Source organism: Lemur catta, chromosome 21 (assembly GCF_020740605.2).
Source record: "Lemur catta isolate mLemCat1 chromosome 21, mLemCat1.pri, whole genome shotgun sequence".
Classification (NCBI taxonomy): Eukaryota; Metazoa; Chordata; class Mammalia; order Primates; family Lemuridae; genus Lemur; species Lemur catta.
Genome location: NC_059148.1, coordinates 27,646,896 through 27,674,295, shown reverse-complemented (window position 1 = coordinate 27,674,295; position 27,400 = coordinate 27,646,896). Strand labels below are relative to the sequence as shown.

The window sequence follows — 27,400 nt, the reverse complement described above, 5'->3', positions numbered from 1 at the left end:
CATATATATGATCTGCAAATATTTTTTGCTATCTAGGAGGTTGTCTTTTCACTCTCTTGATAATGTCCTTTGATACATTAAAGTTTTTAATTTTGATGAAGTCCAGTTTATCTATTTTTTTCTTTTATTGCTTGTGCTCTTGGTGTCATATTTAAGAAACATTGCTAAATCCAAGGACTTGTTTGCCCCTGTTTTCTTCTAAGTTTTATAGTTTTACGGTTTTAGTTCTTGTAGTTTTATAGTTTTAGTTCTTATGTTTAGGTCTTTGATTCATTTTGAGTTTATTTTTTTATATGGTGTGAAGCAGGGTCCAAGTTTATTCTTTTGCATGTGGCTATCCAGTTGTCCTAACACCATTTGTTAAAGACTGTTCTTTCCCTGTTGGACGGTTTTAGCACCCCAAAATTCATTGAGGCTGGGCACGGTGGCTCACACCTGTAATCCTAGCACTCTTGAGGCTGAGGTGGGAGGATTACTTGAGCTCAGGAGTTTCAGACCAACCTGAGCAAGAATGAGACCCTGTCTCTACTAAAAATAGAAAAATTAGTTGGGCGTGGTGGTGCACACCTATAGTCCCAGCTACTCAGGAGGATCCCTGGAGCCCAGGAGTTTGGGGCTACAGTGAGCTACGATGATGCCACTGCACTCCAGCCTAGGCAAGAGACCGAGATACTGTCTCAAAAAAAAAAAAAAATTTACCATAGATACATGGTTTATTTTTAGACTCCCCATTGTATTGCATTGATCTTTCTGTCTGTCCTATGCCAGTGCTACACTGTTTTGATTGCTGTAGCTTTATAGTAAGTTTTGATATAGGGAAGTGTGAATCCTCCAACTTAGTTTTGTTTTGTTTTTAAAATTGTTTCGGCTATTCAGGAGTCCCTTACAATTCCATGTGAATTTTAGGATCAGCCTTTCCATTTCCATAAAAAACACAAAAAGGGCTTCTTGCATTTTGATAGAGATTGCATTGGATCTATAGGTTGGTTTGGGCAGCATTGCCATCTTAACAATATTACATCTTCCAATCCATGAACATGGGATAGCTTTCGGTTTATATAGGTCTTTAATTTCAGCAACGTCTTAAGTTTTCGGTGCAAAAGTCTTTCACCTCCTTCGTTAAATTTATTCCTACGTATTTTATTGTTTCAGATGCTATTGTAAGTGGAATTGACTTAATTTCCTTTTTGCATTGTTCGTTTTCATGTGTTGTTTTGTATCCTGCAACTTTGCTGAATTCATGTATTAGGTCTAATAGATATGAGTGAGATTGTTTAGGGTTTTCTGTGTCTAAGATTATATCATCAGCAAATTGTTTTATGTCTTCCTTTCCAGTTTGGTTGCCTCTCACTATTTCTTTTTCCCACCTAATCACTCTGGCTACAACTTCCAGTACAATGCTGACTAGAAAGTGGGCATCCTTGTCTTGTTCCTGATCTTGGGAGTGCTTTCAGTCCTGGAGCAGACGGGAGTCAGAATGGGGGATTTTCTAGGGCTGGGAGAGGGAATCCACAGTCCCCTCAGCCTCCTGCCTGAGGCCCGGGGCACATAGAGCCTGGATCTAGATGTGAGGTCCTGAAATGACACAGGAAGCCAGCCTTGTTGCCCAAAGCCCCTCCTCCCATTCCACACCCCTTGGCTCAGTTTCCTGAGCCCCTTCCCTTCTGCAGAGTGCTCCGGTCCCACACACATTGCAGGTGCTTTTGTCCCCACAGAAGAAGAGCCGCAATGAGACATATGGCGAAGGCAGTGGCGTGGAGATCCTGGAGAACCGGCCGTACACGGACGGCCCCGGCGGCTCCGGGCAGTACACGCACAAGGTGTACCACGTGGGCATGCACATCCCTGGCTGGTTCCGCTCCATCCTGCCCAAGGCGGCCCTGCGGGTGGTGGAGGAGTCCTGGAATGCCTACCCCTACACCCGAACCAGGTGCGCCCGAATCTGGGTTCCCACCCGCAGGCCCCTCTCGGTCCTGTCCCTGGTCCCCAGCCTGGCGGACTCCAGACCAGGCCCCCTCTGCCTCTGCCTCCCGCCACCTCGTGCTGTCTGGCAGGAAGCAGTCTTGTGGCATGGATCCAGGGGCTGGGACCTCCAGACAGGCTCAACACCCCACATGCCCAGGGAGCCCAGGCTCTCCCAGACAGGTGCTCTGAAGGTCACCCAGGGCAGGCGCAGGCAGGACAGGGAAGAGTACGCCCCTGGATGCCTCCAGACTACCCAGGGGTGGAGGCTGTGAAGACATGGGTCAGACACGGGGGCGTTGGAGACCCTTTGCTGTCTAGAAAGGTGCAGGGAATATGAACTCACTTTAGGTTCCCCTGAGAAGGCCAGGACATCCAGCCTGCTGGGAAGAAGCTGAGGGTAGACCCGATGGCCCAGAGGTTCCCTGCAACTCTGAGACCCTCAGCTGCTGCGACAGCATGTGTTACATCCCACGCTGAGCAGGGCTTTCCTTGGGGTCACCTCGTAGGGGGTTCTTCCCTCTATGCCCCTCAGTGTGCAGCTCAGCACTGCTGGGGTGGATAGATGGGGGGCTGCTCTCTGCCAGCCACCGCTTGCTGAGCAGATGGCATCCCCACAGGTCTGCCAGGGTTCCCTTCCTTCCCCACGTCGGTGAACACCCATCTGGAGCTGGCTGGAGGGTCCACGGAGCGTCCTCCTCCCAGTGGCACTTTTCCCCCTAAGCTCATCTCCAGCCCAGAGCGGGGCTGTGCCCTGGTGCCACAGCTGGCAACCTGGGGAGCAGGCGTGGCCTGTCCCACAGAGCACTGGCCCCAGATTCCGCCCACTTGACAGTGCACCGCATAGCTGTGCCTCCATCCCCACCATGCCGTGGACGCCTCCGGGAAGCTCTGGGGCTTCCCGCACGCTGTGTCCCTCTCCCCCAAACCCTTCCCTCTCCTCGCCCTGGCCTTGACTGTTCTTAGGATGAAGCGGTGGCCCAGAAGGTGGGCCGGGCAGATGAGTCCCTGCTACCCTCCACCCTCTTCTTCCCACTCTCCCAGCTTCACTCCTCCCTGTGGGCCCGACAGGCCCCAGCCGGCCGCCCCGTGGCCCCCCAAGCGCAGTCCTGATGGGTGCTTTCCCTCCCCCACAGGTTCACCTGCCCTTTTGTGGAGAAATTCTCCATCGACATTGAAACCTTTTATAAAACCGATGCTGGAGAAAACCCCAACGTGTTCACCCTCTCGCCCGTGGAAAAGAACCAGCTGACGATCGGTAACCAGGAAGGGCAGGCGCGCCGCGGGGCTCTCTTCTGGGTTCCCACCCGCAGGCCCCTCTCGGTCCTGCCCCTGGTCCCCAGCCTGGCGGACTCCAGACCTGGCCCCGTCCTGGGCGGGCTGGGCGGGTCCAAGCGTGCATGGGGAGGCAGAGTAGGCCCCTTGGCCCCGTCTGACGCACACGCCAAGTCCAAGTGCCTTTGCTGCCTGGAGCCCCTGCCCTCCATCCTTTTGGGGTGTCCCCACTCCCAAGAAGTGCACGCATGTGCTGGGCAGAGGCCGTCGCGGGCCAACAGCCGAGTGTGAGTGCTCAGGGCCAGCGGGGGCCACGGCCCACGACGGGGCCTGTGTCCTCGTGCTGTGGGGCCCCTCCACTCCACCCCTCCAGATGACGATGCCACGCAGGAAATGGGCCTCGTTGTTAAACCTTCATTTTTTTCAAGAGAGGCCAGAGATGAGGATTTCCACATGAAATCTCCCAATTCTTACATGTTAGCAACCAATTAAAAAAGCTTTGTCAATAAACGTATGCCGGTCAAACGAAACACATCCATGGGAAACACATCCTGGCACTTCCAGGTGCCAGGCCCGGGTCGCTGAGGAGGCATCTTGGGGGCTTGGCTGGGTCAGGCAGCAGGTGCCCGTACCCCACCTCCACCGGCGTCTTCTGGCCCCTCTGGGGTTTGGGAGCCTTATTGGTGGCCTAGGGCTGCCGCATGACAAAGCACCATAATGCAGGCAGCTTGAGCAACAGGAAGTTACCTGTGGCAGCTCTGGGAGCCAGAAGGCTGCGTTAAGGCGTCGGGGGGGGCGGGGGGGGGGGTGGTTCCTCCGAGGGACATGGGGGAGAATCTGCTCCAGGTCTCTCTCCTGCCGTCTGCGGGCTGCTGGCCGTCCTCCGTGTCCCTTGACTTGCAGACGCATGATTCCAATGCATGGTGGTCACACAGTCGTCTCCCTCTGTGTTTGTCTGCCCCTGGGGCACCTCTTTCTACAAGGGCACCTGTCCTGCTGGATTAGGGCCCACTTTCACGGCCTCGTTTAACTTGATTACCTCTTTAAAGATCCCATCTCCAAATAAGGTCACATTCCTGCTGAGTTTAGGACTTCAGCACAGGAATTTGTAGGAATCTGGGAGGGGGGTGGACAAATTTTGCCCAGAACAGGAGGAAAGGACCAAGCATGAGCCAGGCCCTCTGGCAGCTGTGTCCATCCAGCCTGGACGAGGGCTCCCCCGGAGGCCAGCTGCTGTGGGTCCTAAGTGCCCATGACATTACCCACTCACGGCCCAGCCCTGCCCTTGGTGGCCTTTGCCTGCCCACGTAGCTGGGCGTGTGGGCTGCTCCAGGGAGGAAGTTCGTCATTCCCCACGTGCTGCTGCCCTCGGACTCGCTCCGGACCTCGCCGGTCTCGTGCTGATGTCCGTATCTGCAGCCCGGAGACGGTGGGGGCTGGTGCGTTGGGGAAGCTGAGGTGGCCAGCGCCGGGTCGGGCAGGACCACCCAGAAGGGCACTGTGAGCCACAGACCCTCTCCCGGGATTCTTTCCCCCTGTGCGTGCACCCGGCCCCGTCCTGCACACGCATGCCCCGGGAGCGAGCACAGCGCGACGGCCTTGCCTTCGGGGAGGAGATGCCCCTGTGGAGGGAAGGCCTGTGACAGGAGGCGGCACAGCCCACGTCCTGCCCAGAGTCACCACTCCCTCCCCTCGTCACCCCCACCAGGTCCCGCCAGCCCCCAAGGCTGTTTTCTCCAACCCCAGCTCTGCAGCATCCACGCCTGTGCTGGTGCCCCACGCCCCTGCCTGGCCCCTGCAGACATCTCACCCGGTCCTTCTCTGTCCAGGAGGGTTTCCTAGCTGCCTGCCCATCTCCCTCCGGGCTTCAGACCTGTACGGAGGTCCACTTGGCCCTTGGGATGCTGCACGCACGGCTGGCTTGGAGAGAAATGGCCGGCGGGTGCAGGCCCCCTGCCTCCAAGACAGCTGCTGCCCTTCCCCCCATACAGACTCCCTGGTGGTCCCCCAAGTCCCCCCACCTCTCGGTCAAGTGCCAGAGCTGGAGGGACACCCTCAGCCTCTCAGTTCCACTCTTCCAGGAAGCTCTTCCTGGCATCCCGTCTATCCCCACCTCCCCGTGCTCTCCGTGGAGTCGCATCTCCCCGGTGTGTCCTCCGCCCTCCCCATCTACCTGCTCTGCCACGGCGTGGGGCACACTCGGAACATGGGTGTTGCTCAAATGACTCGAAAAGACAGCAAGGACAGGTGCAGGTCCTGCCATTGGGGAGCTCGAGGTCAGAGCTGGCCAGGGCACCGTCCTCAGCCCCCACAGTGCTCCCAGCCCGGCGAGGCCCCAAGCCCCGTGACGATGTGGGGGTAGAGGGACACGGGGAGGAGCCGGGTGGGGCGTGAGGTCGGGGCAGAAGTGGCCACTCGCAGGGTCTCCCCGCAGACTTCATCGACATTGTCAAAGACCCTGTGCCCCCCAGCGAGTATAAGACAGAAGAGGATCCCAAGCTGTTCCAGTCGGCCAAGACCCAGCGGGGGCCCCTGCCCGACAACTGGATTGAGGAGTACAAGAAGCAGGTCCTACCCATCATGTGCGCCTACAAGCTGTGCAAGGTGGAGTTCCGCTACTGGGGCATGCAGTCCAAGATCGAGAGGTTCATCCACGACACCGGTGAGCACGCACCCCGCCCAGCGGGCGGTGGCCGGGACCGCCTGGGCCTCCCTGTCTGTCTCCTCCTCTCCCTGCATGTCTGCCTGGGATTCTTTGTTTCCACTTTGTTCCTGAAAGGTGACGCCAAAGCCCACGTCAACGTCCCCTGGTGTATCTTGCCCACCACGAACGCTCACTGAGCACCAGCAGTGTGTGTTATCTGCCCCCAGACAGTCCTGACCTGGTTCGTGTTTGATAAGGTGTAGGCTGCACCCCACTGGGGCCACTGGCCCCTGGGGACAGCTTCCCTGCCGCCTGCCTGGCCCCTGTTTCCTCAGCCGGAGGAGGCCCAGCCCCCAGGCCTGGGGCCACAGATCTGTCTCCACGCTGGGCTGGCAGCTTGGGGGGGGGGCGGGGTGTCTCAGACCTTGCAGTGTCCTTCACACCCATGTGGGCCTGGCCCAGAGCAGGTGTCCAGGCAGCAGGTGGACAAACAGATGGCCTGGGGCCCACTGAGTGGTGGCCAGCTTCCCCCGTCACCTGGAGCCTTCAGCCCCTGCCCATGCTGAGGTTGTGGCATCAGCTCTGTGGGCCAGTTCCAGCCCCTGGGGCTCTTGACCCAAGATTGACACCCCAGCCAGACGCCTGGTGACACCATGAGCAAGAGTGGCTTAATTTTGACATGAACAGGTCTCACTGTCGTCAGTACACTCCACACTTGTCACGTTGGCTCACGATGACCATGTGGGTAGCCTTGTCACCCCATAGATGGGGAGGAAGCAGAGACCCCATGCTGGGACGGAGGCAGACCTACCTGAACACACATCTTCTGTGCTTCCCTCAGGGGTCTCGTTAGCGTGTGCAGCATCAGTGTTGGCCAACCCGAGGGAAGGGTCATCACACACCACAAAGGGTGGGGGTCCGGGGCGGTGGGTGTTCCACTTTGAGAGGCAGAGACTTGATGTGGACTTGGCCTTGAGGGGGTGTGATGGCGTCGCCAGCTCCATCCCCAGGGCGGGACTCCCAGACACATCGTCCACCACCCCTTTCCAGAAGGGCTACTGCGATGTCCCTCAGCAGCTGGGGAGGTGGCAGGGAGAGAAGGGAGACATCCATCTGTCTGTCTCTCTCACCCCAGGGAGCCTAGACTGGCCCAAACCGGCCCCCCAGCGCCGAGGTCCCAGGCAGGAGGAGGGCAGTGTCCCTGGCGTGAGTCAGGCCTGCCTGCCCACCAGAGCTGTGCCACTCCTGTCGTGCCCCCTCTTCTGGGACAGGAATGACAGTTCTTGCCTCCCAGGGGATGGGAGGACAGGAGGAGTGTGTGGGAGGCCCCTGGGCTGCCCCAGGGATCCGAACACATCAGCCCTGGTGACTTGTCCCACCCTCTCTTCAAGGCTCCTCTGGGGTCAGCCCAGCATGGGACCCCCAGCAAATGTGCTAAGGGTGGGGCTCGGGCTCAGTGGGTCCCTTCAGGCCTCCCCAGCCCCATGCCGCAGCTGGGATCCTGGCTAGACTGTAAGACTCCCTGGTCCCCTGCAAGTCAGTTCTCCCCTCAGGAAGAAGGGTCGTGGGGCTGCTGTCACCTCCAGTCCTGACTGCCACGTGGTGGCTCCATCATCTCAGCCTTATGTGTAGAATGGGTGTGATAGTCCCGTCCTATAGGGCGTGGTGGGATGAGATCGTGCCACACAGAACCGAGGAGGGGACGTGGCACATAGTTGAGGCTCAGTGACAGCTGTAAACACAGCTGTGATATCATCACAGGGACAGTTGCTGGACTCACGAGGACTGGGTCGGGCTTCCTCCGGTGACCTTGGAGAGGCAACCCTTAGGGGCTGGGACAGGTCCTTGCTGTCCCCATTACTGCCGGGCCGCAGATGTGCTGTTGTATCCAGCCGTTCCAGCCCCCCAGGAGAAGGCCTTCCCCACGTGGGTGAGAGCATGTCCCCTCCTGGCAGCCCTGAGAGTGTGGGGAGCCTGAGGCCACCCCCCGGGGCTTGGGCAGGGGACACAGGCCGGCCCAGGGGCTTCATCCCACAGCTGGGCTGTGCACGGGCTCTAGGAGGGAAGGCACCAGGCTGCAGAGCGGGCGGCCTGAGCAAGGAAGGGTCCCCAGGAGAGCAGCCCCGGGACGCGACATGGCTCGACCACTCGGAAAGCTGCTCCGCGTCCTCTAGGGAAGGGGGAGACATGTGCCCTGAGAGCCAGCGCCTGTGCCTCCCGGCTCTGTCCCCGAGAGAAACTCTCATGCACTTTCTGGAATGTTCAGAGCAGCAGGTTTAGAAAAGCTGGAAAATCTATGCAAATGAGCCAAGGCCCATTGGCAGGAAAGGGAACACATGAAATGTGGCATTTCAACACGTAAATAGCACACGGCAGCAAACCTGGGAGACCCCCACACATATACCCTGGATAAACCCCGCCCAAAGAAGAAAGTGGCAGAAAAATACAGCGCGACACATACTTGACGATTTCAACGGCAGGCAGGCCAGCCAATGCCTCGCGCAGAAAACCCATCTGTGCGCTAAAGCCAGAAAGCAAAGCCAGTGACACAAAATTCAGCACAGACTCTCACGGGGACAGGCGTGTGGAGAGCTCTCTGTCGCTGGTAGTGTCTGTCCCTTCTCGGGGTGGTGTGGACATGGATGTTTTATTTAGTTTTAATGACTTTTTAAACTGCTTTATTGAGGCGTAGTTTTGCATACAACAAAGTCCCCCGTTGTGAGAGCAGTTTGGTGGGACTCCGTAGTACTCCCAGCCATGCTCTGAGCTCCAGAGCGTTTCGTCACCCCAGAGGGTCCCTTGTTCCCGCTCGAGATCACCCCCACGCCCAGCCCTGCCCAAGCCAACCCTAGTCTGCTTTCTGTGTCTCTATTTCTTTTATTATTCTTTATACCTTGAAAGGTATATTATTTTACTTTATTTTGCATCTTAATTTATATGTATAATATATTGTTATATATCTCACATATAAAATATTCTGTTAATACTAAAAGCAATTTAAAAAGAAAAACCAATCTGCTTTGAACTTGATTTTTGAACTTGATTTCCCTTTGGTGGGAAATTCAACAGGAAAACCTTGCCAGACACCGAGACAGGGGGCTCTCAGGACACCTTCCTCCACCTCCCCCGGGCAGCAATCCCCCCCACAAGGGAGCTGCAGCTTCTGACCGGGCACATTGCTTCAGGAGGCCCCTCACCCTAATGGCAGAGCCACTGTGAGCTTGCGAGGCCATCTGCAAGCCAGTCCCCTGGTCTTACAGATGGGGAAACTGAGGCACAGACAGGCAGTGATTTGCACCTGGCCTGACCCCTCCCTCCGTCTCCCCCGGGGTGCAGGCCTGCGGAGGGTGATGGTGCGGGCCCACCGGCAGGCCTGGTGCTGGCAGGACGAGTGGTACGGGCTGAGCATGGAGCACATCCGGGAGCTGGAGAAGGAGGTGCAGCTCATGCTGTCCCGCAAGATGGCCCAGTTCAACGAGGAGGACGAGGGGGCCGCTGAGCTCGCCAAGGACAAGGCCGCCCAGGACCAGGCCTCCAGGGAGCCCCCCGAGCCCAGCAGCAGCAACGGGGAGCCCCTGGTGGGGCGGGGCCTGAAGAAGCAGTGGTCCACGTCCTCCAAGTCGTCACGGTCATCCAAGCGGGGAGGTGAGCTCCAGCCCCTCCCGGGCCCTGCGCTGGGGGCCCTGCCCTCGAGGTGGTACCCCCCCTGCCGCTGCTAGATCACTCCGAAAACAGCCCCTTTCTTGTGGCCATGGTGGCGCCAAGCCCGCAGGGAGTCGGGGCCCTTCCCCTCCTGACTGTGCCAGGCTAGTCCCTGCCTCGCAGTGAGGCCTGGACCCCCCAGCCGCCTCCCAAGGGAAGACAGGCCGCCACCCTGAGGAGCCAGGGGACGCAGGTCGGGGTGGGCTTGCCCAGCACTGCAGAGGGGCCTCAGCCCCCGAGGGGGAGCCTGCAAGGCTTCAGGTCCTGAGAAAAAAACGAGCAGGGTGTCAGGGTGGAGCCAGGTGCCCCCCGGGCCCATCCGATCGCACATCCTGGGCTCGTGCCCCGCACATTCCTACTCCTGCATGCCCGTGGGACACGCCTGCCGGTGGGAGGGGAACCGTTTTGAATGGTCCAGGAGCTGCCACCAAGATGCACCCAGGCCCCTCCACCCCTTATTTCTCTCCCCCTCCCCTTCCAAACCCTCCGGCTCCGGTGGCAGCCTCTGAAGATGCCCTGTGCCGGCTTGGCGCAGCCCGTGGGCTCCTCCCTGCAGGCCGGGTGCTCAGTCCGGAGTTTTGCCTTCCAGCCAGCCCCTCCCGCCACAGCATCTCGGAGTGGAGGATGCAGAGCATCGCCAGGGACTCCGACGAGAGCTCAGACGACGAGTTCTTCGATGCGCACGGTAGGCGGGCAGCGCCCAGCGGTGAGGTGGGGCGGGGGGTGCACCCATGTGGGAACTGCCTGTTACTGTCCTGTGCCCCTTCCCGGTGACGGTGTGGTGTGGGGGGGCACAGACAATGAGAGGATGTCACCAGGAAGCCAGCTCCCTTGAGCTGGGGTCTCCACCCCCCCCAGCCTGATACCAGGATGTGCCGTGGGCCTGGCAGGGGGACACTGCTCTCTGGAAACCCCCAGAAAAGGACATGTCACCAGCCTGGGGTTTTGTTCCATACGTGAATTTATTTCCCTAAGAAGTATAACTTACTACAATTTTCTAACTTTTTGTATATTCGTTATTTTTTTCTTGATTAAACTAATACCATATCTAACGTGGACACTTTAGAAAGTGCCATAAGCAGGAAATATTTGAAGTGCCCTTTTCCCCACTGGTCCCCAAACAGGCATGATGAGCACACAGCAGGCCGCCTCGCCTGTTCTGGGGAGACGCAAGCACCAGGCACCAGGCACTCGCTCGCCCGGCTTCCGGCTGTTCCTCCCGGGGGAGTCAGAGGGCCGCAGGCAGGCGCCAGGGGCAGGTCCCTCTGCAGGCTGGTGGCTGAGCTGGCCCCAGAGTTCACGCGGCAGGGCAGAGGCTCAGAACGGGATGGGGACTTGCCCACGGGCACCCAGCAGGGCACAGGCAGGGTCAGATCTCGTGCCCTGGCCTGGAGGGGCAGAAGAGCCACGTCAGGACGGAGTCTCGGTCAACAGACCGACCGGCCCTAACGGGAGAGAACTTGGGGAGTCGGCGTCCGGGCAGAGGGAGGTGCCTGGGTTGGCTCTGGGCTGGGGGCCGGAACAGGGGCAGGTGGTTCCTGCCTGGGGGTCTCAGCATCGAACCCCTCCCCAGCTGGCTCTTTGTCCTCGACGGGAGGGAAGTACACACGTAGATGGGGCTGCACAGGAGGAGGGATGGCGAAGTAGGACATGCCAGAGCAGCAGCGCCCGGGACCCATCCCGAGACCGGAGGAGGGTCCGAGTGAGCTGGAGCCCAGACAGCGGCCTCGGACCCCGGGTCCCAGGCAGAAGTTCTCAGAAAAGCAGAAGCGAGAGTCGCGGTGTCCACAGCAGATCTTGCACCAGCTGTGCTTTGCGGGTGTCAGCGTCGTCAGGAACGTCGGCTGACGGGTGGGCAGACAAAAGTGGTCTGTCTGTCTCTCTGTCTGAGTCTCTCTGCCTGAGACCCAGCCGTGGAAAGGGACGGAGCCCTGACGCGCGCCACAGTGGGGACAGACCTCGAGACACCACTGAGCGGATGGAACCAGCCACAAAGGCCACACAGTGCACGATTTCGCTCCTAGCAAACGTCCGGAATAGGCAAATCCACAGACACGGAGCGTGGACTGCCGAGGGCGGCCGAGGCGGGAAGGAGGACCGACTGCCTGTGGGCCCGGGGTTTCCATTTGGGGTGGTGAGAACGTTCTGGAGTTAGATGGCGGTGACGCTTGCTCAGCTTTGTGAATTGTGAATATACTAAATGCCAGTTTTAAAATGGTTTAAATGGTGAATTTTGTTATGTGAATGTGACCACAATTTTTAAAAAAAATGATCAGAAAACAGCCCAGGGTGTGTGGCCGTGCTGCCCCCCATTGAGGAAGGGAAAGAACGAGTGTGTGTGGACACCTGGGGTCTCCAGCCCCCCCAGGTCCCCGGTGCTACTGAAGTCCCCTCTCTCCCCTCCAGAGGACCTGTCCGACCAGGAGGAAATGTTCCCCAAAGACATCACCAAGTGGAGCTCCAATGACCTCATGGACAAAATCGAGAGCCCAGAGCCAGAGGACGCACAGGGTACTGGCTCTGGGGGGCTGTGGGGCCTGCAGGGGGGCTGAGCCCCTGCTTCCTGACCCAGCCCCTGCACAGTGCTGGGTGTCCAGGGGTCACGGTGACAGTTACAAGCTCCATCCGGCTGGCCCTGCTAGGCTGCCCGGTGGCCCTGGGCTCACACACGGCTTTTGTGTTGCAGATGGCCTGTACCGCCAGAGCGCCCCTGAGTTCAGGGTGGCCTCCAGCGTGGAGCAGCTGAACATCATGGAGGTGGGTGCCCGGCTGCCGAGGGGACAGGGTCAGGGCACAGACGAGCAGGCCTGGGGCTGCAGAGGTAGCCTTTGTACCCACCTCCACACCTGGCCTGGTCCTCTTTTACTTTTCGCCCTGCTGGGAGGGTGCCCACCCCCTGTCTCTCTCCCTACGATATCCTTGAGAACCAGGGACTGCAGACAGCCCCCAAGGAAGACCTTGACCAAGCTCCACCCGTGGGAAAGTAAAATGAGAAACTTGTAAATTCCAGATCAAAACTAAGATCTTCACCTTGTGCCCAGCCTGTCTGCTGTCCCTGAAGACAAAAAGGCAGAAGGGGAGGAAGCAAAAGTCGTCTAGGCAGAAGTGATGTGGCCGTGGCCTCGTGGGGGCAGGCGGAGCTCAGTGTCCCAATAAAGCTGCCTTGGTAGAGCGCCTGTGTCCGCTTCGGGGGTTCTTTGCCAGAGCTCGCGCCCCCTCCTCCTGCAGGCGGTCAGAGCTGTCTGCATGGGCGGGAGCCTGGCCAAGCCAAGCTGTCCCTCGGGTCACCTGCTGCTCTGGCCTCAGGCTGCCCAAGGTGGAGACAGCACCTTCTCTCTGGGGAACTGGGCCCCCCTCGGGGGTCTGGGGGAGGCGCATCCACACCCCCGCCCCTCCTGGGGGTTTCTGCTCTGAGGTGTGGGGTTGACGTGGGCTTCTCTAGAAAGGGTAACGGCTGGAGGGGAGTTGATTTCCGATTGCTGCTTAATGGCCAGATAAAGCAAATGGAGCCCCCTCGCCTCCTACAGCGCACACAGCTCTGACAGCCCCCCAGGGCAGGGGCGGCGGCTGGGGCTCTTGATCTGCCTCGGATGTGTGTTTGGACCCCAGCGCATTCTGGGGCACCGCCATCCAAAGCCAGATCCTTTTGCTGCAACAGCCCCCAAACCGGAGCCCCCTCTCCCGGCCTTATGGAGACACTGACCAGGAGACGCCCTGGCTCTGCAGAGCCGGTCCCCAGCCCCTCCAGGGTCCCGGGTGGGGTGAGTTTCTGTCACAGACTGAATGTGAGGGACCCTGCAGCAGTCCCCAAACAGTCTCCAGTGCTGGCACAGCCAGACAGGCACACGCAGGACTCTGAGCTCAGCCCCCACTGCCCAGCCCTGCCTGTCCTCTGGGGACTAAGTCCTGCTGTCCTGGACGCTTCCTCCACCAGCCCCTCACCTTGCTGGGCTGGAAGAGCCCTTGCCAGACGAGCCCGATGGGCTAATGGCTGTTCCATCCTGGCCTGGGGGCAGCTGGTGGCCCCACCCTGCCCGGGGCTGTGAGCTGGTTCCCACCCAGGCTGGCCAGCAGCAGGCAGTCCCTATAAGGGGACAGGTGTCAGTCCTGCCCCTGCCCCAGTGAGGGAGGAAGAAGGTGGCCCTTCCCAGGGTGAGGGCAGCCCAGCCTTCCTCCTGCAGGCCCAGCACCACCCAGCAGGCAGCCCCCCTCACTCACCCGGAGCCCACCCTGCCCGGTGGCTCCCGGCCTGGCCCTTTGAACTTGTTGGTCCAGGCCCCGAGAGGCCGACCGCCCCCATCCTCTGCGTCGGCACCTAGGTCCTGCGGCTGCTCCCACCTCTTGCCGTCTGGTGGCCCCATTCAGGGCTGGCTGTCTCCGCCACAGGCCCGCAATAGCTTTGGCCCCTTGGTCTGTCTCCCCAGGTCTTTGGGGACAGGACCCTCCCCTCATCTCCTTCCCCACTGCCCAACCCCCACCAGACATAACATGGGCGCAGCAAGTACATGCCAGTGGCCCCTCTTGTGCCCTGGTACCCCACCAGTCACACATCAGAAACTCAGGTGAGGGAAGCCCCTGGGGACAGGGCCACAGCCTGGGTTGGCAGGAGAGTCCTGAGCTGTGGCAGGGGCTTGGGGTTCTGTCCCATTGGCACTGACACGCCGTGTGATGTTAGACCAGTCCCTTGGCCAGGAACAGTTCCGCACCCTGTGCACAGGTGTGCAGGTCGAAGGTCTCATTTTGACCTCACAAGCAGGCCCAGCCAGCAAGAAGGAATGGCAGGGCCTGGGGCCCAAAGTGGGGAGGCCCCATGCAGAGGGAGGGAGAGCTCGGAGCTGCCCCCGAGGGGCCAGGGTTGCTGCCCACCCGAGCTATGGTTGCCCTGACCCAAGCCATTATTAAGTGACCCCTGTGACTTTGAGCCAGTGGTGGCTTCATCTGCTCAGGCTAAGACAGACACAGAGGGCAGGAAGCCCCTGAAGCTGGGACTGGCTGAACCTCTCTGCCTCCCCTTCAAGCCAGGAGCCCGGAAAGCCCCTGCCTGGGCTCCCTCCCATGTGCCCTGGGCAAGCTGGCAGTCGGGGCTGTGGGGGCCAGGGGAGTCCCCACCTCCCTGGCCCCTCCCCAGGCTGCGGTCCCTGCATCCTGCAGGGGTCCAAGGGAAGGGCTTGAGCAGCCGAACACCAGGTCCCGGAGCCGAGCAGTGGCAATGGGGGTCTCCGAGGGATCCCTGGGGGAGACCAGCCTCCCGCCAGGGTGATGGGGCCTTATCTAGGACCCGAGTCCCGGGGAGTTGACGCCCGTCTCCTGCCCGTGCAGGACGAGGTCAGCCAGCCGCTGGCTGCGCCGCCCTCCAAGATCCACGTGCTGCTGCTGGTTTTGCACGGAGGCACCATCCTGGACACGGGCGCCGGGGACCCCAGCTCCAAGCAGGGCGACGCCAACACCATCGCCAGCGTGTTCGACACGGTCATGCGTGTGCACTACCCGAGCGCCCTGGGCCACCTGGCCACCCGCCTGGTGCCCTGCCCGCCTGTCTGCTCAGACGCCTTCGCCCTGGTCTCCAAGTGAGTAGCGTCTGCACACTGGTGCCCACCGTCGCCCGTTGCCCCTTGCCGATCGTTGGGCAGGTGGGGAGGGCGGCAAAGCGCTGCCCCCGTCCCACGCCTGAGCCTCAGGCGGCTCCCCTCAGCGTCGGGACCCCCACGTGTCCTGGGGTCCAGACCTGCCACCCAGGCCCCTCTGCCTGAAGGTGGCAAAACACGCTTAGAGCCAGGGAAGGGCAGGGGCCCCGGGCGCAGCCTCAGTTTCCAAACCTGTAACATAGGGACACTGACCTGCCTCTGAGACACAGGGTCTTACTCACCTGCCCTGTTCCCCAAGCCTGGCCTGCCAGCGTCCCCACAGCCGTGGGTGGGGAGAGGCACCCTGTGGGCCGAGCTGAGGCCACTGCCCTCTCCCGACCCCTGCCCCCCAGCCTCAGCCCCTACAGTCACGACGAAGGCTGTCTGTCCAGCAGTCAGGACCACATCCCCCTGGCCGCGCTGCCCCTGCTGGCCACCTCCTCCCCCCAGTACCAGGAGGCGATTGCCATGGTGATTCAGCGGGCCAACCTCGCCTACGGGGACTTCATCAAGTCCCAGGAGGGTGTGACCTTCAACGGGCAGGTGAGTCCTGCGTGGGGTAGAGGGAAGCCCCCCAGGGCGGGCTGGTCCAAGGCAGAGGGTGGTGGCTTCCCCGGCTTCCCCGACCGGCAGCCCAGGAGCAGGGCGGCCGCTCAGGCCTGGGCCCCTACCGCACCCAGGTCTGCCTGATTGGGGACTGCGTCGGGGGCATCCTGGCGTTCGATGCCTTGTGCTACAGCGGCCAGCCCGTGTCGGAGAGTCAGAGCAGCAGCCGCCGGGGCAGCGTGGTCAGCGTGCAGGTACCCAGCAGGGCCCAAACGTGCACCGAGGCCGGCGGCCTCCTGCGTGCCCCGCAGTGGCGCTGCCCCCAGCAGTGTCGGCAGAGCCCTGCTGAGTCCAGCCGGCTCGGACTCCGCCCAGCTGAGCTCCACTGATTCATTCAACAAGCATTTTCTGAGCTCCCGAGTCCCCGGGGGCCCAGCTGCAGGGCCTCGGGCGTGGAGGGGTCGAGGGCACGTGGGGGAGCTGAGGGAGCCCAGAGAGTTCTGGCCGAGGAGTCAGGGAGCCGTAGGAGCTTTTCTCAGAATCCTGGTCCCCTCACCCCCCAGGGAAAGATGGGAGGGCAGTGGTTGCCAGCACAGGTGCCCAGAGGTGGCAGGGCGGGCGCATGGGGCAGGTGAACAGTCCCAGCATGGCCAAGCCTAGGAGTGCATGTGGCCTCACCGGCCACAAACCAGGGTCTGCCCCATGGGTGGCAGGGTCTGGTCCCGGGAGGTGGGACAGGTGGACCCTCTCTGCTCCCCAGAGAGGGAAGACCACAGGTCCCCCTGCTGCAGAGTGGCAGAAGCCTGTGGGCACGGCCCAGGTCCGGCGAGGCCAGTGGGTCGGGGCACAGGGGCTCTCCCCTCTGGCTTGGGCAAGAGGCTGGCTGGGCAGTGCCGGCCAGGAGGGAGGAGGCCGCTTCCCGAGCCCTGAAGAAGGGGCCAGGCCAGCAGCCACCCGGCAGTGAGCCTCCACGGGGCCGTTCCAGGACACTGACCTGCTGTCCCCGGGTGGTGGCGGCGCTGGCAGTGGCGGTGGCTCCAGCCTGGAGAACAGCCGGCACCTGAGCCGCAGCAACATCGACATCCCCCGCGGCAACGGCACCGAGGACCCCAAAAGGCAGCTGCCCCGCAAGAGGAGCGACTCGTCCACCTACGAGCTGGACACCATCCAGCAGCACCAGGCCTTCCTGTCCAGGTGGGGGGGACAGACCCGGAGGCCCGTTGCCGGGTGAGGAAAGAGGCTCCAAGAGGGAGGGACGGCGCCTGTGCCCATGGCCCGCGCGAGGGTCTGCTTGGGAGCCGTCCCTGTCCAGGTCCTGGGGTCCCTGGTTGGGCCCAAGGGAAAGTGGCTGATTGGGTACCCTTGTCCTGTACACACCAGGGGCCGTCTTGAGCCAGAGGGGACAGCCTGTCCTGTAGGTGGGGAGGGGTCTGGCAGAGTCGGGGGCAGAACCGACTAGGGCAGCAGGTCCCGGCTGTCCCGAAGGCAGTTGTCCCCCAGGGAAGTTGGGACCAGCAGGCACTGGGCAGCTGCACCCACAGGCCAGCACAGGGTCACGTCCCATTTGGCCTCTTGATCCAGAGGGGCCATAAGACGCAGCCCATCCCCCATGAGGCTGAGGGAAGGCCAGCCCTGAGAAGGGCCGTGGTGTGACCTCACTCATCCCCCACCTCAGCCTCCACACCAGCGTGCTGAGGACCGAGCCCAGCACCTACCGCTCGAGCAGCTCCACCATGCTGGACGGCACGGGGGCCCTGGGCAGGTTTGACTTCGAGATCACCGACCTCTTCCTCTTCGGGTGCCCTCTGGGACTGGTCCTGGCCTTGAGGAAGACCATCATCCCAGCCCTGGATGGTGAGAGCCCTGCAGGGCCAGGACCGGGGGTACATGAGCTGGGCAGGAGGTCTCAGTGGACCCCAGTCATGAGCCTGTGGCCACATCCCGGGCACGTTCCTTTCTGCCCTCCCCACCAAGAACCCACTGCTGACCTTTGCTCCCGCTCCAGCAGCTCGGTCACTGTCCCATCCGTGACACTCGCTGTTTCATTTCATCTCCAAGAAGCCCACAGGAGCCAAGGGCCCTTCCACAGGCAGGGATGCTGAGGTCCAGGGAGGGAAGGCACCACCGCAGGGTCAGATGGGGACAGACCCAGTGTTCCAGGTCCAAGGTCCTCCCACAGGGGAGAGATGTGACGCCAGGCACCCAGCCCCAAGCCCCCGGGTGCAGTGGCCTCGCAGCCCTGGAAGGCCCCTCCACGCATCTCAGCGGGGAGCAGGGAGGCTGCAGGCTGAGGACCCCATCAGAGCAGTAGCCCCTGCCCTGCGCCCCCCACCCCGGATCAGCCACTGCTGCTCCAGGGAGCCACACAGCCCTCCCGACAGCCGTGCCGGGCCCATGTTACCTCGCCATGACAGAGGGAGAAACTGAGGCTGAGAGCGGTTTAGACACTGCCAAGTGCTAGATGCAAAACACAGAGCCCCACATGCAGCACCCCACGCCCCCTCCCTTCCAAAAGTGACATGTACCTGTAGTCCCAGCTGCTTGGGACGCTGAGGCAGGAGGATCACTTGAGCCTAGGAGTTTGAGGTTGCTGTGAGCTATGATGATGCCACTGCACTCTAACCCAGGTGACAGTGTGTGACAGAGTGAGACCCTGTCCTCGAAAAATTTAATATAAAAATAAAGTGACAGTGACCCAGACAGGTCCCAAATTGATAAAGACACACTTTGTCTTCTCCCTAAGTCATGGAGAGACAACCCGGGCCCCTGGCTCCCCACCCCACTCCCTAAGGCAGAGCCAGCCCCAGGCTCTGCAGCCAGCACCACCCCCCCCTAGTTTTCCAGCTGCGGCCGGCCTGCCAGCAGGTCTACAACCTCTTCCACCCCGCGGACCCCTCCGCCTCCCGCCTGGAGCCGCTGCTGGAGCGGCGCTTCCACGCCCTGCCGCCCTTCAGCATCCCCCGCTACCAGCGCTACCCGCTGGGGGACGGCTGCTCCGCGCTGCTGGGTAAGGGGCCTGCTCCCCCCGGGGCGGGGGGGGGGGAGGTGGGAGCCCTGCAGGGCGGCTCTTGCTGAGGGGCAGCGGCCACCTGCACGGAGCACCTCTCGGAAGTGGACAGCGGGCGTGGGTGCAGGTGCGCCAGTCCTCCCTGGTCCCTGAGAGGCAAAGATGACCGTTTCCGCATTTCGGAGGGCACAGGTCAGGGCCTCACCCCAGGGTGCCTGATGGGGAGCAGACACCCCTCCTCCTGCCTGAGCCTCCATCCCAGCGGAGACAGAACTAAGGACCCAGGAGGGGCCCTAGCTGAGTCGGGGACACTATCGGCGGGGCCCCATGCTGTCGGGTGGCTGCTCAGAGATGGGGTGCAGGGGAAAAGGGAGTGGGGGACACAGGGCGGGCGCGGCTCCTCCCCGACCCCGGCGTGTGTCCCGGCATCTTGTCCGTCCTAGTCCTTGAGGAGCCCCGAGTGTGTTGAGCGTGTCTAGACGGCCCACTCGAGTGTCTGTTCTTGTCCTCTGTTCTCTCCCCGTCTGCCTCCAGTCGAGACCGTGCAGAGAAACCCCGAGCTGGTCCTGGAGGGTGGCCCCCAGGGCCCTCTCCCCCACGGGGACGGCTTCCTGGAAACCAGTATCCCCGTTCCCGCGCCCACCTGGCAAGACGGGCCCCGCCCCAGCCCGGGCTGTGCTGAGTGTGTGTAACCCCCCCCCCCCCCCCCGCTGCTCGTGGTGACGTCCGCTTGGCTGGCCGACCCCGCCCTGGTCCTCAGGCCCCCAGCCCCACCCCCAGCTACTCAGAGTTCGTGGGACCTGGGTGGCAGGAAGGCCCCAGGGAGTAGCCTTGGCGCCTTCCCCCCGCGCACTGGGTCAGAGGCAGAGGGACCCGCGCAGAGGTGGGCAGGGCTGTCCCAGGGCCACACAGCATGTCAGTGACCGTCCAAGGGCTCTGTCCTTCCTCCCTGAGGCTGGCAGGAGCAGATAGGAGACGGGGCGAGGCCTCGAGCCGCGGGAGCCCTCACCTAGGAGAAGCCGCCAGTCCCAGCGAGGGGTGGCTCTCTGGGGCCCACCCCCAGCTTGGGCAGGCACCTCCCCACCCTGTCCAGATGCGGCTTCTCTGGCCGAGCCCTGTCCTCCCTGCTGTCCTTCCTCATCCCCAGCTCAGGTGCGCTGGGCGTGAGCCTGTGGCACCTGCCCTTGTCCCCAGATGCCCACCCGGCGTGGCTGTGGCCTGTGTGTGAGGGACGCCCAGGGACTCCCCTCCTTCTTGGCCTCTGCACATGTAGAGCGTCCGCAGGAAGCCACCCAAGACCCCTGTTGTCGGCCCCCCTCAAGCCCAGGGTTCAGCTGCCACCGCTGCCATGGGGGTGGGGCAGGCCGGGCTGGGCCGCCCCCCAGAGGCCCCGGCACTGGTGTGGCTGCCAGGGACTAGCTGAGGAGTGTGTGGGGTGAGAGGGTACCCGGGGGTGGGGGGCTGAGCCCGGCTGCCTGGCCTCCCTACCCTGTGTCTGTGTCCATCCGTCTGTCCAGCCTTGCCCTTCCTCTTCCTCCCTGCCTCAGCGCTGGGCCTCAGCCCTCTCTAGGCCCAGGCCCCGAGCAGCAGGCCCCCGGCAGGGCCACTGCCCGGCCAGCTAGGCACACACAGGGCCCGGCACGCTGGCTCCCCTGCTGCCCGAGGCCCTCACTTACCTGGGTCTCCCCTCCCCGTCCACCTGCAGCGGACGCGCTCCAGACCCACAACACGGTCTTCCAAGAGCACGTGGCCCCCTCCTCACCAGGAGCAGCGCCCACCAGCCGCGGCTTCCGCCGAGCCAGTGAGATCAGCATCGCCAGCCAGGTGTCGGGCGTGGCCGAGAGCTACACGGCGTCCAGCATTGCCCAGAGTGAGTGCGCCGGAGCCACCCACGCCCTCCTCGCCCCGGTGGGGCCATCGGGCCCCCACTCCCAGACAGGTGGCAGGTCTAGAGGCATCTTTAGTTGCTGGGATGGGGGTGCTGCTGGCATGAGGCGGGTAGTGCAGGGATACGGCTGCCCCTGCAGTCTCAGGCCAGCCCTGCCGCAGGGAGTGTTCTGGTCCATGCAGTGGAGAGGCATGGCCTGGCCTCCCTCGACGCCTGGCACCTGCCCACCACTCGGTCCCCTGGGTACTGTCTTGGCGTGGCCGTGCAGGGGCCAAGGCTGTGCAGGGGCCAAGGCTGTGCAGCTGTTTCTGGAGGTGGCATCTTTGCTGAGGGGCGCCCCTTGGTAGCCCCAGACCTGGCTCTCTGCCCAGTGGCCTTCCTGTTCGTGCTGGACGTGGCAGCACACTGGTCTCTGGAGTGGCTGGGCTGTCCCTGTTCTTGCTCCTCAGAGGCCCCTGTGTCACTCAGCCACATCCCCAACATCAGGTGCCTGTCCCGGCTCACACTGCCCTAGCCCTGCCCCACCCCCACTCCCCACCCTCCCGCCAGGCAGGTGAGCCCCGGCATGGATGTCAGAGAAAGTACCCGCCCTGCACCCGCTCACAGCATCTCCCTTGCTCGGGGTCAGTCACTGTTACTGGACACCTGTCACCCTCCCACCACCAGGCCCTGCCACCTGGACCCCCACCGACACCTAACGGGGAGCTAGGAGGACTCAGGCATGCAGGGAGGAGGCAGGAGCAGGTGGCATTGGCTGGGAGGCCGGGGGACCCCATGCAGTTGGAATGAGGCCAGATGACGACCAAGACAGCTCTGCAGTGTCCCCCGTCACACAGGCCGCGGGCAGAACTCAGGGGAGCCTGCACCATAAAACAGGCACCATGCACCGGGCCCCTCCTGCATGCAGCACCCGGGAGGTGCCCCTCACCCAGCCCTGCAGGCAGGGCCTAGACACACACCCAGGACTGTCCCACTGTGGGGCCTGGGCGTCCCCACCCGCCTGCTACACCCCAGGGAGTGTGGGCAGCCCAGGCGCTGAGGAAGGCAGCAGGCCTTGCCTGGGGGTTCAGGCACCGGAACCCCACCTCTGTGGTGCCTTTCACAGCCCTGTGGCCCAGGCGGCAGACAGGTGGGACGGTGGCACCCGGAGAGGGCAATGCCAGGGTCCAGGGCAGAGGTCATCAGAGCCAGCGGCAGGATGGGGAGGCCCAGTCCTGTCTCCAGACACCAACCCCACTCTGGCAGAGCCACCTCAGCAGTGCCGAATGCTGGCTATGCGGGGGCTGTCCTGGCATCTGCCCAGGCCCCGGGTTCCCACGTGGCCTGGGCAGAAGAGACTCACTTTAGCTGCAGCTGGAGGGAAGGGCTAGGCTGGGCTGAGCCAGGGGAGAGGGGCCAGGTGACCCTCTGGGGTCCCTGCCGTGCAGCCCCAGCACAGTCACGGCCCCCTCCTGGCAGTTGCGGCAAAGTGGTGGGGCCAGAAGCGGATCGACTACGCCCTGTACTGCCCCGACGCCCTCACGGCCTTCCCAACCGTGGCCCTGCCCCACCTCTTCCACGCCAGCTACTGGGAGTCAACAGACGTGGTCTCCTTCCTGCTGAGACAGGTACTCGGGCCCGCAGGGAGAGCCCGGGGTCCCACCACCCATGACTCAGCCCCGTTTCATAGACGAGGGGCACGGTGGGGACCAGAGAGCAAGCCGGGCGGGGGAGCCTTCGTGCTGGGGCGCGTTTAGCCTTTTAGGGATGCTGGGACGGAGAGCACACACCTGCACGTTCGTGTGGCACACAGGAATTCGGGGGGCACTAGGCAGACTGTAGGGGTTGAGTGGCATCCCCCCAACGCCCTCACGGGTTCCTCTTGCCGGCTCCTAGGGCAGCTTCCCGAGCAGGAGGCCCCGGCTGGCACCTGCCCCATGGCCTGCCCTGTCCCCCCAGGTCATGAGGCACGACAACTCCAGCATCTTGGAGCTGGACGGGAAGGAGGTGTCGGTGTTCACCCCCTCCAAGCCGAGGGAGAAATGGCAGCGCAGGAGGACCCACGTGAAGCTGCGGGTGAGGGTCCCCCCGGTGCCCACGCCCCACGGCTGCCGCCCTGTGTAACCCTCCAGAGAAGCCCCAAATCACGGCCGGGGACGCCGGGTTGCAGGGACGCGCTGTCTCGGTCCGCGCAGCCTGAGGTCAGAGCTGTGGCCCGTGTCACAGACTGGGACGCACAGCGAGGCCTCCCGAGTCCCCCAAGGCCACAAAGTCCGAGGGGCTGACCTGGACTCGCACGTGGGCCCCCTGGCTCAGAGCCCAGGCGCACCCCCGGCCCAGCCTCGCTCCTCCCTCCCCAGAACGTCACCGCCAACCACCGGATCAACGACGCCATCGCCAATGAGGATGGCCCCCAGGTTCTGACGGCCCGGTTCATGTACGGGCCCCTGGACATGGTCACCCTGACGGGGGAAAAGGTCAGAACACGGGGACTGGGGGGGGGCGGGGGAGGCCGGGGTGCAGCCAGCTCCTGACCGGCCTGCCGGGCTCCCAGGTGGACGTGCACATCATGATGCAGCCGCCCTCGGGCGAGTGGCTCTACCTGGACACGCTGGTGACCAACAGCAGTGGGCGCGTCTCCTACACCATCCCCGAGACGCACCGCCTGGGCGTGGGGGTGTACCCCATCAAGATGGTGGTCAGGTAGGCACCTGCGGGCGGGCGGGCCGGGAGCAAGGGGCTCCGGCTGGTTCTGATGACGCCCCCGGCCCCGCCTGCCAGGGGAGACCACACGTATGCCGACAGCTACATCACGGTGCTGCCCAGGGGCACGGAGTTCGTGGTCTTCAGCATCGACGGCTCCTTTGCCGCCAGCGTGTCCATCATGGGCAGTGACCCCAAGGTGCGGGCCGGGGCCGTGGACGTGGTGCGGTGAGTGGCCCTGCAGGGCACGATGGGGCTGCCGCAGGGTGGGTGGGCCCAGGGGCTCCTGCAGGCGGGGCGGGGGGACTGGGCCTTGGGGACCTCGGTTCGGAGCCCAGCACCCCCACTCATAGGCTGTGTCGCCCCGGGCGAGCGATTTGACCTCACCCAGGAAGCGAGGCTGGCAAGACCAGCTGTACCCCTGGCGCAGGCGTCTGTGGCAATGGTGGGACTGGGCCTGCAAAGCTCCCGGGACCTGCCCACCAGCGTGGGCACCTGGGAGGGCTTCTGCTGCCACCGTCACTGTCGTCATCATCGGGTCACTATTTGAGCCCAGAATGCACCTTCCAGCAGCCCCAGTGGGCAACGGCTGGGCAGGAGACAGGGAGGCCTGGGCAGAGGACGGGATGGCCGTGGGACACCCAGGCCTGCCCTCTGTCCCCAGGCACTGGCAGGACCTGGGCTACCTCATCATCTACGTGACGGGCCGGCCCGACATGCAGAAGCAGCGGGTGGTGGCGTGGCTGGCCCAGCACAACTTCCCCCACGGCGTGGTGTCCTTCTGTGACGGCCTGGTGCACGACCCGCTGCGGCACAAGGCCAACTTCCTGAAGCTGCTTATCTCCGAGGTGGGTCCCGGGGTGGGGAGATGGGCAGGGGGCAGGGCTGGGGCAGAAGGGCCGTGCCCGTGACCCCTGTTCTCACCTACAGCTGCACCTGCGCGTGCACGCGGCCTACGGCTCCACCAAGGACGTTGCGGTCTACAGCTCCATCAGCCTGTCCCCCATGCAGATCTACATCGTGGGCCGGCCCACCAAGAAGCTGCAGCAGCAGTGCCAGGTGAGTGGGCACGTCGTGGGGTTGGGCACCGGTGGGTAGCTTAGGGCCCCCAGCCCCTGACAGCCGCTGCCCCTCACCACCCCGCAGTTCATCACGGACGGCTACGCGGCCCACCTGGCCCAGCTGAAGTACAATCACCGAGCACGGCCAGCCCGCAACACGGCTACCCGCATGGCCCTGCGCAAGGGCAGCTTCGGCCTGCCAGGCCAGGGCGACTTCCTGCGCTCCCGGAACCACCTGCTCCGCACCATCTCGGCCCAGCCCAGCGGGCCCAGCCACCGGCATGAGCGGACGCAGACCCAGGCAGACGGCGAGCAGCGCGGGCAGCGCAGCATGAGCATGGCGGCCGGCTGCTGGGGCCGCGCCATGACTGGCCGCCTGGAGTCGGGGGCAGCCACGGGCCCCAAGTAGGGCACCGTGAGTCCTGCACTGGGGTCTCCATGGTGCTAGGCCAGCGTGGCCAGCCCACCCACGAGGCCTGGCCTGGGCACACGCAGGCGCTGGGGACAAGCACAGACGTGGGCCTGGGAGCTTGTCCCAGGGCCCCTCAAGGACACAGGCCGTGCCACACAGTCCTCCCAGCCCTGCCTCGTGTCCTAGGGTCTGAGGGGTCCAGCTTGTCGTGGAAGCTGCGGGACCACCAGCCCCAGGATGACAGAGGGGCCAGGACCTCCGCCAGAGACTGGCCTGGCTCTCCCGGACTTCTTGCCCTGCGTGGATCTCCCAGCATCCTGGTGCCGGGTGTGGGCCAGGGCCCAGCCTGTGACCTCCCTGCCACCGGCTCACCTCACCCCAGTCCCTCCCATCTGGTAGCAGCTCCATCAGGGGCCAGCCTGCTTCTTGTTAACTCGAGCGACTCAACTGTTCAACCTCACTGGTTTTGCACTGATTTTTGAGAGCGGTGACCCATGACCCTCTTCTGTGGCTACAGACCCGTTGACATGCATGAAAATTCAGTATTTGCTGACCCAGGACCTAGGACCACACCAAGGCTCCAGTGCGGCAAATCCTCGTGCAAGCAGGAAACAAAGGCCATCATCTTACCTTCTGCAGCCCGGACCCCTGCCCTCTGTCCGCTTGCCGCACCTGGAGCCCAGGCTGGCCTCAGGCCTGGTCCCGTTTCCGGCCCCGGGCACAGCCCAGGCGCGAGACCCCGAAGCCCGGCCGCCTCTTCCACACCTTGCCATCAGCGGAGGCCCCGGCAGTGGCCGCCGCCCGCCCACGTTTCTACGCCTTTCTACTTCTCGATCTGATTTCTATGAGGTTTTTTTAAATGAGCAATCCTTGGCTGCTTCCTTTTCTTAACTCTCAGTACCAAGCGCAGCCCTTCCACACTGGAAACACCCAGCACTGTGACGGAGTCCAGCCTGGCTCCGGGCCGCGGGCTCCTGCCTCACCCAGCCCGTCAGTCCCACTGAATTTCTACTCTGGGGTGGGTGGGGCACACTTAGGTTTTTTTAATGCCAATTCCGTTTCGAAGCCGAATCTAAGAAGCCACAACTTGCTTTGTCAGCTTGAGGGCAGGTGGCCCCGATTCGTCTCACCCGAGCAAGGACCGTGCTGTCCTGCACGCCGGTCCCAGCATCAGCCCTCCCCCGGTCGCCAGCACGGCCTCAGCTGTGGCGCTCAGCTGCCGGCTAGGGCGGCCCTGGCTGCTCCCCACCCTCCCTGAGGTGGGAGAGCCTGCCCGGCCTTGCCAGCCGTCCAGCAACCAGGCCTGTCCCCAAGAAGCTGCGGCCAACCTGGATCCGGCCTCAGGGCTGCGTGGATGGGGCTGGGAGGTGCACAGATCGATGTTCCCTTTTCCCTGTGTGTAGATATGTACAGCCAAAGGGTCGTGTAAATGTTCTGCAAAAGTGGGTCTATACAGAGTGAAAGCTATTTATTTTGTGCAGAGAGGGATGGAAGCTTCAGGGTTTATTCATATTTAAGATGTAGCTTTTCGTTGTTGTTTCGGGTGTTATGTATAAAGCAACGATTATTTTACGGACCAAGTTCTCACATAACTGTTGCAGTGGAAGTGCAATATCTGACCCCCTCTGTTCCCCAGCGGGAAGTCGCTTGGCCTGACAATCACAGCCCCGGCCAGGGGCCCCTGTGGCCGGTGCTTCTCCTCTCCCGGCCCTGCCTCACCCTGTCCTGCCTCTGCCTCGGTGACCAGCCATCTGGAGAAGCACCTGGAAGAGGCCCGGGCCCTCCTGCAATAAGGGTCGGGAGGCCCTGTGGGCAGTGGGCTCGGCCTCTCCCCAGGGGCAGCTCCCCTCGGCCGCACGCTCCCGCCCGCCTGCCCAGCCGCCAGCCATGCCAAGGACAACAGCAATAGTCCCCTGGGCCTCTCCCAGCGGCCCTCAGCCATAGATGGCAAGATGGGCAGCCCACCCTCCCCACGCGAGTCTCTCTTCCGTATCCAGGTCTGCTTTCTGCCCCCTTAAGATTCCTTTTGGCACATTCTCCTCTTGAGAAAGTACGTTTCTCAGAAACTAAGAGAGGGAGGGCAACGTCCTTTAAAAATACCAAAAATGTTTACAGTGTCGGGTGCTGAGCCGCAGGGCTCAGGCCTGACCAGTCATAACCAAAGGGTGAGGCAGGCCTTGCCGACTGCCACCCCCACCTGGGCCTGTTAGAATAGAAGCCTTAGTCCCACGCCCCTGTGCCCCCTGTGCCCCCTGGACTGAGCCTCCCCCCGCCCCGTCCTGCCACCTGCCTTCTCTGTGATGTCTACGGAGGGATTCAGCAGAGCCCCGCCCCTTCCTGGCTCGGTCTCCACACGGCCCCTCCCATCTGTCCGAATGCGGTCTGTCTCTCTGGGCCACGTGTGAGCGGTGTCCTGACTCCCCACCCACCTTGCTGTTTCTGCATCCCTGGGCCTGAGTGTGCTCTGTATACAGCGTCACTGTCTGTTATTCCAATTAAAGAAGCAGGAAGGCTTCCTTCTGGGTCTCTTTACTGCATGGGCAACCGCGGGTTGGGGTAGCAGGTAGGGGCAAGGGATGGGGGCATGGCCTGTCCCA

The 27,400-nt window shown here is 62.7% G+C and overlaps 1 protein-coding gene across 8 annotated transcripts in view; it reads left to right on the top strand.

Annotated features, from left to right (window-relative positions):
• The window catches only part of PITPNM2 (phosphatidylinositol transfer protein membrane associated 2), a 124,094-nt gene extending 96,775 nt beyond the window's left edge, over positions 1-27,319 (top strand). For 3 of the 8 annotated variants that reach the window (XM_045534931.1, XM_045534930.1, XM_045534932.1), the window contains 23 exons: positions 1,716-1,930; positions 3,099-3,220; positions 5,672-5,899; positions 9,218-9,526; positions 10,173-10,268; positions 11,990-12,094; positions 12,270-12,340; positions 14,903-15,150; positions 15,561-15,750; positions 15,888-16,007; positions 16,739-16,947; positions 17,429-17,607; positions 18,590-18,760; positions 19,295-19,444; positions 20,466-20,630; positions 22,107-22,255; positions 22,524-22,703; positions 22,988-23,104; positions 23,182-23,330; positions 23,409-23,558; positions 23,995-24,178; positions 24,261-24,389; positions 24,477-27,319. In XM_045534931.1, the coding sequence (XP_045390887.1) occupies positions 1,716-1,930; positions 3,099-3,220; positions 5,672-5,899; positions 9,218-9,526; positions 10,173-10,268; positions 11,990-12,094; positions 12,270-12,340; positions 14,903-15,150; positions 15,561-15,750; positions 15,888-16,007; positions 16,739-16,947; positions 17,429-17,607; positions 18,590-18,760; positions 19,295-19,444; positions 20,466-20,630; positions 22,107-22,255; positions 22,524-22,703; positions 22,988-23,104; positions 23,182-23,330; positions 23,409-23,558; positions 23,995-24,178; positions 24,261-24,389; positions 24,477-24,800 (3,960 nt within the window). In that variant the 3' untranslated portion in view covers positions 24,801-27,319. Of the gene's footprint in view, positions 1-1,715; positions 1,931-3,098; positions 3,221-5,671; positions 5,900-9,217; positions 9,527-10,172; positions 10,269-11,989; positions 12,095-12,269; positions 12,341-12,593; positions 12,760-14,902; positions 15,151-15,560; positions 15,751-15,887; positions 16,008-16,738; positions 16,948-17,428; positions 17,608-18,589; positions 18,761-19,294; positions 19,445-20,465; positions 20,631-22,106; positions 22,256-22,523; positions 22,704-22,987; positions 23,105-23,181; positions 23,331-23,408; positions 23,559-23,994; positions 24,179-24,260; positions 24,390-24,476 lie in introns of those variants that run through there. The other 5 variants (XM_045534938.1, XM_045534937.1, XM_045534933.1 and 2 more) reach the window with 4 other exon arrangements.
• The last annotated feature ends 81 nt before the right edge of the window (positions 27,320-27,400 follow it).